Here is a 9,684-nt window from a genome sequence, read left to right as displayed (position 1 = left end):
ACCCAATAAGAAATGGGCAAGAAAGCTTGAGCTAACAACACTAGTCCTGTTTCAACAATCTGTCGATGACGATGTTCAACTAGACCATTCTGCTCCGAGGTATGCGGACACAACACATGATGAACAATTCCACATTGTTATATCTTACGTGAGTATTAAGTTTCAATTTACTGATGTATTCACCAAAGCTTTGGGATATCTACAATTTGTTTACCTACTTTGCAAGTTGACGTTTGTAATCTATATGCTCCAACTTGAGGGGAAGTATTGAAATATCATAAATATGATAAATATTATAGTAATTTAGATAACATATATTTGTGATTGATATTGTATCCTAAAAATTAGTTTTGCTAGTTGTTAGACTTTGTATACGAGGGATTGCTAATAAATAAAAATCTCAAGACTTTTCTCCTGCTAATTTTATCATATTTTATTTTCTCTCACTTTTTTTCCTACCAAACACATACAAAATTTATTTTCTTTTCACTTTTTCGTTCTATTCTTCCATCCCTTCACTTTTCCATCCAACTAAGCACACATTAAAACTTTACTTGGTAGAGTGGAAAGAAAATTGGAAAGATGAAAAATTGAAGGGATAGAGATAGAACATATAATTTTATTCCCATTAGTGTACTTATTAGGAAAGACGGAAAAATGAAAAGAAAAAGTAAATTTCTTTCTATCCATTACTTGGTAAAGTTGAAAAAAAATGAAAGAAAATAAATTTTTGACTCCTAAACTTTGCAATTAGGTCCATTTTGGTGCCTATACTTTTTTATTCACTTTAATACTTGAACTTGGCACTAGATTAATTTTGGTCTCTTAACTTAAAATATATAAAAGTTTGATAACATGACACTCTGAGATTATGTCACATCATCACTTGAAAATTAAAAAATTTATATAAATTTTTGGGTGATGACATGGTGCAATCTTAGAGAGCCACATACAATGTTCTAATAACTAGACCAAGGTTACACCATCTAGACCACTAGTTTTCGATTCAACCGATTTGATCGATCCAACTACTAGATCAACAATAATTAAATAAATAATTAAAAAAATAAAATTTTATTAAATCAATTTAACTACTAATTTTTATCCCAATTTTCGATTTTACTAATTCCTATAAATTTCCTATTAAATCGATTCAACCACTTTTTTTAAATCAATATACTAATAGATTCTCACTCTAATCTATCTGGCCAACCAATTCAATCTTACTCCATGAACGGTAATCACATTAATAAATTTTAACTAAATCCAAATTCATATTAAAAAAATAAACCTAATTCAATGGCTAAAAAATATATTACTCCTAACAAAACGTGCAATTTAAATGTGTACAGATACGAATATATCCCAGTTTCTAACTACCCTCCACGTGATAAAATAAGTAACCCATGTGCTGCATTTATTTTCTATTACAGCTGTCTTATGTCTTCGATTACCTTTTTCTTTTATTTTTATGATTACTGCATCTTTTGATCCTCATGTTTATGTAAAAAAATGAAAATTCGTTCAAATAAATTCCTCCTGTTTAAAATTTAAATCACGCCACTTTAATTTCCAATTTTTTTTATCTATATTTATACTATATTTAAATTTTTATTAAATTATTAATTAAATTTAAATTGATTGGTATCAATATTATTATCGATGTTTAATGACATGAGTTCAAGTATATTAAAATGTATTATTCTCTTATTTAAAGATTGAAAAAAATTATGAATAATTCTAAATATAGTATAATTAAAAATTAATTAATGTTAAATTTTTATTAAATTAAATAAGTTAATTAAACACTAAATTAAAAATTGATTATATGATTCATTCTTTTTACAAATTAATAAATATAATTATGAGGATATATTTTATCTTCTCTCAAAAAATCTAAAAAATAAATACATATGGTAGGCTTTTAACTCGAGCAACCAAATACTTACAAATTTTAGTTTTACTATTTTAAGCAAATCCCCATTTAATTTTTATAAATATTTGGTAAAAAGAAAATAACCACATTATAAATATAATATAATCTAATTATACTTAAAACATCTTATTAAGTTAGTGTTACAAATTAATCAAACATTAATTTAATTAAAAATAAAAAAAATATAGTATTTTAAATTTCAAGTGTCCAAATTAAACTTAATTTTATAAACAATATTTAAAAACATAACAATTAAAAATTTAAAATATAAAGTTATATGCTTAAAATAAAATTGAAAAGGAAAATAATTATATAATGTATATTCCAATTAAAATTTTATATATTTAAATATATAAAGTAATATTCCAAGCGTTTTGGAAAAAAATCTATTAAAATAGAAATATGTATTTCAGATATTAAAAATAAAAATAAAATATTAAAAAATAATTTATTAACTAATTAAGAGAGTGATTTAGCTTAGAAAGCACTTTTACAGCTCAATCCTAACCCATAATGCCGAGAAGTAGGTCGGTAAGCTGTAGCGTGAATAAATAAAAATAAAAAGTCGAGGAAAAGCTGAGACTCAAAAGAAACAGAGTGAAAGCTTTGCTCCATTATCATTAGAAGCTTCCATAAATTAAAATTACAGAAACAAACAAAGAAAACTAAACTAAACCCACTTCAGTTTTCATGTAAAATCTTAATCCATATAAATATTCCTCCCCAATTCCCAGATTCTTTGAACTTTTTCAGTCAACATTTCTGGAAAAAGGAAAGAAAAAAAAAACAGAGTTGATTGATGGGGAGTTATAGGATGTGTGTGTGCTTTACTAGGAAGTTCAAAGTCACCGAGGCAGCACCGCCACTGGACATTAAAGCTGCATTTAACAGGTACGCTGAAGGCGGCCCCCATATGACGGCGGAGCAGCTGCATAGGTTCTTGGTGGACGTGCAGGGGCAAGGCCTTGCAACGAAGGGTGATGCAGAGGGGATTGTGCAGCAGCTGCTGCATAAACGACATCATATGGCTAAATTCAGGAGACACGCTTTAACTCTTGATGATTTCCATCATTACTTGTTTTCTGCAGATCTAAACCCGCCCATTGGCGATCAGGTGCTCTAGGTTTTGTTTTGTCTTTTTTTTTTTTTTCATTTTCTCTCTTTTTTCTTTCTATTTTGGCATTTCTTCTACTGTTTCTAAATCATACCCTGTTTTGGTATTTTAAAGAATGGATTTTTTGAGCTGGTGGAGTATGATTTTGATGCTTTTAATCTACCTTACCAGTAAAGGGAATATTCATAAAAACTATATCAAAATCAGTCTTCGATGTTTCTTTTTAGAACAAGTTGTTGTCCTTAAGCAAAACGCTGAGGAAATTTGCATAGAAAATTGAGTACTGTTCTTTTTCTTTTTCTTCCTATTTGATTATTACAACAGTACTCCACTCATATAATTTTAAATTTGCTTGCAACTTTTTTGTAAAAAAAAAAATTATGGGGCCATTTGTTTCACATTATCGGGGTCTTTATATTCAGGTCCACCATGATATGACAGCTCCCTTGTCCGATTATTTCATATACACCGGCCATAATTCATACTTGACTGGGAATCAGCTAAGCAGTGACTGCAGTGATGTCCCAATCATAAAGGCACTGCAGAGAGGTGTAAGAGTTGTGGAGCTTGATATATGGCCAAATTCCACAAAAGATGATGTGCATGTTCTACATGGAAGGTTGAAATTTAATTCTAATTTCCTTTATTATTTGAATTCTCAATGTGGGAAATGGGAATGATCTTGATAGAACTATTTTTGTTTTGTTTGAAACCATTGACTTATGATGGAATTGTCTTGTCTGTTTATGAATCTAGGACTTTGACAACTCCTGTGGAACTCATTAAATGTTTAAAATCTATTAAAGAACATGCTTTTAGTGCATCCCCATATCCTGTTGTGATTACACTTGAAGATCACTTGACTCCAGACCTTCAGGCCAAAGTTGCTCAGGTTCTTTATTCAACAATTCATAGTCTTTCGAATTGGCACTTGTGCTTGGAATCACCTTTGACTGACATGAAAGTGATTTCATGGTAGATGGTTACTCAAACGTTTGGGAAAATGTTGTTTTGCCCTGATTCTGAATGCTTCAAAGAACTTCCTACACCGGAGAAGCTGAAGTATCGGATCATTATTTCGACCAAACCTCCCAAAGAGTACCTTGAAGCTGAAGGTAACAAGCGGAAAATGAATAATTCACATAATGTGAAGGAGTCTGATGATGATGTTTGGGGTAAAGAACCAGCTGAGCTTACAGTTGATCAAGAAGATGACAAGGTGCGCTTGGAAACCGAATAGAGTTGCCATCTATGATTTGCACCATCTTCCATGAGTTATGTAGCTTTTTCAGCACTCACAGTGAAGTTCCCATCTATGTTTTGCAGACTGATAGCGATGCAAGCGAGAACAATCAGGACAATGAAGAAACTGATGCCAGTGAACCCGAAGTACGTCTTTCACGAGCACCGGCATACAAGCATCTTATTGCCCTTCATGCTGGAAAACCCAAGGGTGGGTTGAAAGAGGCACTAAAAGTTGAACCTGATAAAGTTAGACGCCTTAGTTTGAGTGAACAAGCACTTGAAAAGGCTACAATGTCTCATGGAACGGATGTTGTGAGGTATAATAATTGCTTGTATTAATTTCTAAACAAACATTCCTGGTATAATGTGCTGAATATGTAATGTAAAATCCAATTGATTTCTCTTCTTTACTGTTCCCAAGTTTCTAATCTTGATATCTTTATATTTAGATTTACCCAGAAAAATATACTGAGAATATACCCCAAGGGTACTCGATTCAACTCCTCAAACTACAAGCCACTGATTGGATGGATGCTTGGAGCTCAAATGGTTGCCTTTAACATGCAGGTTTTGTATCTTTTTCTTCAAATGTGATATATGCTTCTTAGTTAGAATGCAAATATTTGTTGTCATGACCCTAATTCGTTTAACATGGTTCAATAGTGCACTTTATACATCGTACCAACAAGGATTTGGTCGGATTGCAGGGATACGGTAGGTATCTTTGGCTGATGCATGGGATGTTTAGATCTAATGGAGGGTGTGGTTATGTGAAAAAACCTGATTTTCTGATGAACGTGAATCCAAATGGTTCGGTGTTTAATCCAAAAGCAGACTTGCCTGTCAAGAAAACTCTGAAGGTATGCATTTTGCATTATTAATATATTCTCATCCTCCTAAAGACCCTTTTTAACTAAACCTTATGTTGTGAAATGTCAAGTAACAGGTGAAAGTCTATATGGGAGATGGGTGGCATTTAGATTTTAAACAAACACATTTTGACTTGTATTCTCCACCTGATTTCTACACCAGGGTAAGTTGATTGGGACCAGTAATAATTTGAATGAGCACGTATTCGAACCAACTTGTTTACTTCAAATAAAGTTGGGGATTTGAGTGTTTCGATTTTGATTGCAGGTTGGCATTGCAGGAGTGCCAGCTGATGAAATAATGAAGAAAACAAAGAAAAAAGAAGATGACTGGACACCTGTTTGGGACGAAGAATTTGCATTTCCATTGAGAGTTCCTGAATTGGCTTTACTCCGAGTTGAGGTCCATGAATATGACATGTCTGAGAAAGATGACTTTGCAGGTCAAACATGTTTGCCAGTCTCCGAACTGAAGCCTGGGATTCGGGCAGTTCCCCTCTTCAATCGAAAGGGAGAAAAGTTCAACTCTGTTAGACTTCTTATGCGATTCGAGTTCATTTGAGACTATGAGTATGAAGATACGCCTTTAGCTTGGTTGAGATTCTGGTTACTGTAACATAAATCTCTTTACTTTCAGTTAGCTAGTTTGATTTAGAACAATGCTCCAGCTATAAAATAGTTACTAGCAGGCCATGTTATTCCATATGCTTCCTTTGCTGCACCATGCTAACCATCTTCATTCCAATAAAAATTTCATCATGAAAGTTTGTAGAGCAATTGCATAGTGACAAATGCTTTATTGATCACTAACCACCAGTAAAAGATATTGGAACTAACTTAGACACACTAAATATTACTGATTTTTTAATCAGTCCCTAAATATGTTGGCAAAAGAAAAAAAAAAGACAAAAGGATTAGGAAAGAAGAAAAATTAACATTTCTTATATTATTTGAAAGCAAAGATGCATAGCCTTTTATAGGTTGTACAAGGAACTAGTTTAAGCTAAAACTAATAAAAAAAATATCATAATAAGCTAAAAGACATTCTGATTTCTGCTTTGTTATCATAATTTTTTTTTCAAAGGTATTTCTTTTTGGTAAAAAGGATTTTTCAGTCCTCTTAATTTTAAAATTTAGCAAATTGGTCCCTCTAAAAAAATTAGAGCAATTTAATCCCTGTCAAATTTGAAAGTTTGCATTTAAGGACAATTAATCATGTCATTAATGTTCTCCATCAATTGTACATAATTTTGATTAGTATAATAATAAATTTAGTCCTTAAGGTTTACACATTCTGTTAATTTGGTCCTAACTTATCAAATTTATCCCCAATGTATGTGTAGATGTGTAATTTTTTAGGTTGAATTTGTTGAATATTTTATAATTAAGGCCGAAATGACAAATAGGTAAATATCGAAAGCTAAATTTCTTATTATACCAATCAAAATTATGTACAATTGATGAAGTATATTAACACCATGATTAATTGTCATTAGTTTGCTCACTGTCGAAATTGATAGGATTAAATTATTCCCACTATTTTTTGAGAGGGGCTAAGTTGCTCAATTTCAAAATTAAGAGGGATTGGAGAGGTTTTTTTTTTTCATAATGTTGGTTCTTTGTTGTTTTCTGTTTGGTTGGTAGGAAAATGTGTGAAAAAAATGAAACTCTAAAGCATTTTTGTTGTTGGGGGCCTTGAGGGTGGTTAGCTTTTCTATGTTAATACTATGTTTAGAAATTTGGCTAATGCTCTGTCCTGGTAGTTAATTTCTGTTGAGGGTTTACTTTTTCGACTTTCAACTGATTTTCTGTTTCATATATAGTTAGACGTTTTGTCTTGTTTTTAATTTCTAGAGAAGTTTAATTATTTTATCTATTTCATATATAGTTAAATGATTGGTATTTTATCTGTCAAATTGAATGCTTTACAAATAATTTATGATGAGTTATTCTGTTAGTTTCATGAATTGTGGGGGAAGGTGTTTAAAGTAGTTTCTCTCTATTTGACCCTTTTTATATCAATTTCAGTATCTGAATTTCTTTAGCAAGTTGCTGAATGTTTCTTTGTCTTGTGTTTTTAATTTTATTTCTTTTAGAAATAAGCGAATTTTCCTTTTGCAGTAGCTCAAAGAGGGAACCAAACTTGTTTGAAGATGAAGGGTGTGTCTCATAAAGTAGATAAGGTTCCCCTCAAGTTCTCTTTTTTATTGGAGTTGTCGGCTTCGAATGATCTGATTGGCTTCCGAAATGCTATCGAGAGAGAAGGTCGTGATATCGATGAGCGAAGCTTGTGGTATGGAAGGAGAATGGGTTCAAGAAAGATGGGGATTGAACAAAGAACACCTCTTTTGATTGCTTCCTTGTTTGGGAGCAAAGATGTGGTGAAGTATATTCTCAAAAGTGGTCGTGTCGATGTGAACAGGGCTTGTGGTTCCGATGGTGCCACTGCTCTCCACTGTGTTGTTGCTGGTGGATCCTTAAATTCGTCCGAGGTTATAAAAACCTTGCTTGATGCGTCTGCTAATATTAATGCTCTCGATGCTAATGGAAACCGACCTCGTGATTTGATTGCTATGGCTTGCAATTCAGCTTTCAACTCGAGGAAGAAGATATTGGAGTCTTTGTTGAAAGGTAGTGGCAGTGATGATGAAATAGAACGTTTGCCTGTTCATTTAGAAGCTTGTGATTCAATGCCCTGGGTTTTGAAAGATGAAACTGAGAAGAAAGAGTATCCCATTGATGTTACTCTTCCAGACATTAAGAATGAGATGTACGGAACAGATGAGTTTAGGATGTATAATTTCAAGGTAACACCTTGCTCCAGGGCTTACTCTCATGACTGGACTGGGTGCCCCTTTGTTCATCCTGGGGAAAACGCGAGGAGACGTGATCCTAGAAAACATCAGTACAGCTGTGTTCCTTGCCCTGAATTTCGTAAGGGATCCTGTAAGCAAGGTGATAATTGTGAGTATGCACACGGTATTTTCGAGTCCTGGCTTCATCCTGCTCAGTATCGAACTCGTTTATGCAAGGATGAGAGTAATTGCAACAGGAAGGTTTGTTTCTTTGCTCACAAGCCTGAAGAGCTTCGTCCGGTGTATGCTTCAACAGGTTCAGCAGTGCCTTCCCCAAGATCTTATTCAGCTACTGGTCCCGCTTTAGACATGGGTTCAATGAGCCCACATGCTCTTGGTTCTCCATCTATTTTGATGCCTCCAACATCAACACCGCCGTTGACACCTACCAGTACGTCTTCTCCTATGGCAGGGGTGATGTGGCCAAACCAGTCTAACATCGTACCGACCTTGCAGCTTAATCGTAGTAGGTTGAAAACTGCACGATGTGCTCAAAATTTGGATTTAGACGTGGAACAACTTGGGCTGGAAAGTAATTGTCGCCGCCAGAAGCAACAACTAATTGATGAGATACCTGGTCTTTCCTCCCCAACCAGATGGAACAATCCCTTATCCACTACTTCAGTGTTTTCTGCTTTTGCAAACCGAACTGGCGAATTAAATAGGTTTGGAGCGATAAAGCCCACTAACCTTGAAGATACCTTTGGATCTCTTAATCCTAATATTTTGCCACAATTACAAGGAACCTCACTCGATGCTCCAACTCATCAACTACAGTCTCCCACTGGAGTTCGTATGCGTCAGAATAACAATGAGCAGCTCCATGCTAACTACCCGACCAACCTACCATCCCCTCCCGTGAGGGCATCTCAATCCTTTGGGAGTGACCCATCTAGACCGACTACAACTGCAGTTTTAAGTTCAAGACCAGCTGCCTTTGCAAATCGGAGCCAAAGCTTTATCAAGGATACTTCGATAAATCATCATTCAGGGTTTTCTTCATCGACTTCTTCAGCAAGTGCAATGCCTTGTAACTTCTCAGATTGGGGTTCACCTGATGGAAAATTAGACTGGGGTATACAGGGAGATAATAAACAAAGGAAATCTTCTTTGGTGTTCCGAAACAATGGTAGCAATTTTGGAAATCCAGTAGAGTCAATGTCACCAACTTCTGATGAGCCAGATGTGTCTTGGATACAGTCTCTAGTAAAGGACACCCCTTCCAAGCAAATAAGTTTTGAGGATGAGCAGCAACAAGAACAACGTCATCTTAACATCGGGGGTTCAGCATTGTTCCCTGCTAGGGTGGAGAAATTATGTCTGGAGCATGAGAAAATGGTCACCTAGAAGCTAAGCTATCCCCACCATTGGATGTTAAACAAACATACTTTAACTTGAATTCTCCACCTGATTTCCAAACCAGGGTAAGATGATTTTGCTTCACTAACCAAATTAACAATCATTTGTATGAGCATGTATTCAAATTAAAACATGGACACGATCTCGAACTTGTTCAATTCAAATAAAGTTCTGATTTGTTTAAAATTTTGATTGCAGGTTAGCATTATAAGAGTGGCAGTTGATGGAATAATGAAGAAAACAAAGAAAAAGAAGACCGATGGATAACTGTTTGAGATGAATTTACATTTGAAATGTGAGTACCTG

At 34.1% G+C, this 9,684-nt stretch overlaps 2 protein-coding genes across 2 annotated transcripts; both read left to right on the top strand.

Annotated features, from left to right (window-relative positions):
- The first annotated feature begins 2,434 nt into the window (after positions 1–2,434).
- On the top strand, positions 2,435–5,941 carry LOC108457031 (phosphoinositide phospholipase C 4-like). The gene is made up of 9 exons (XM_017755833.2): positions 2,435–3,050; positions 3,473–3,669; positions 3,807–3,942; positions 4,030–4,269; positions 4,377–4,612; positions 4,745–4,862; positions 5,003–5,155; positions 5,242–5,328; positions 5,433–5,941. The coding sequence occupies exons 1-9, from the start codon at positions 2,736–2,738 to the stop codon at positions 5,724–5,726; spliced, it is 1,776 nt and encodes a 591-aa protein (XP_017611322.1). The 5' UTR covers positions 2,435–2,735; the 3' UTR covers positions 5,727–5,941.
- Positions 5,942–7,080: 1,139 nt separating this feature from the next.
- LOC108455601 (zinc finger CCCH domain-containing protein 66-like) lies at positions 7,081–9,366 on the top strand. The gene has a single exon (XM_017754145.2). The coding sequence runs from the start codon at positions 7,318–7,320 to the stop codon at positions 9,364–9,366; it is 2,049 nt and encodes a 682-aa protein (XP_017609634.1). The 5' UTR covers positions 7,081–7,317.
- The last annotated feature ends 318 nt before the right edge of the window (positions 9,367–9,684 follow it).

This window comes from Gossypium arboreum, chromosome 9 (genome assembly GCF_025698485.1).
Source record: "Gossypium arboreum isolate Shixiya-1 chromosome 9, ASM2569848v2, whole genome shotgun sequence".
NCBI lineage: Eukaryota > Viridiplantae > Streptophyta > Magnoliopsida > Malvales > Malvaceae > Gossypium > Gossypium arboreum.
The sequence above is the reverse complement of the archived record's forward strand: the minus strand, read 5'-3'. Positions and strand labels throughout refer to the sequence as shown.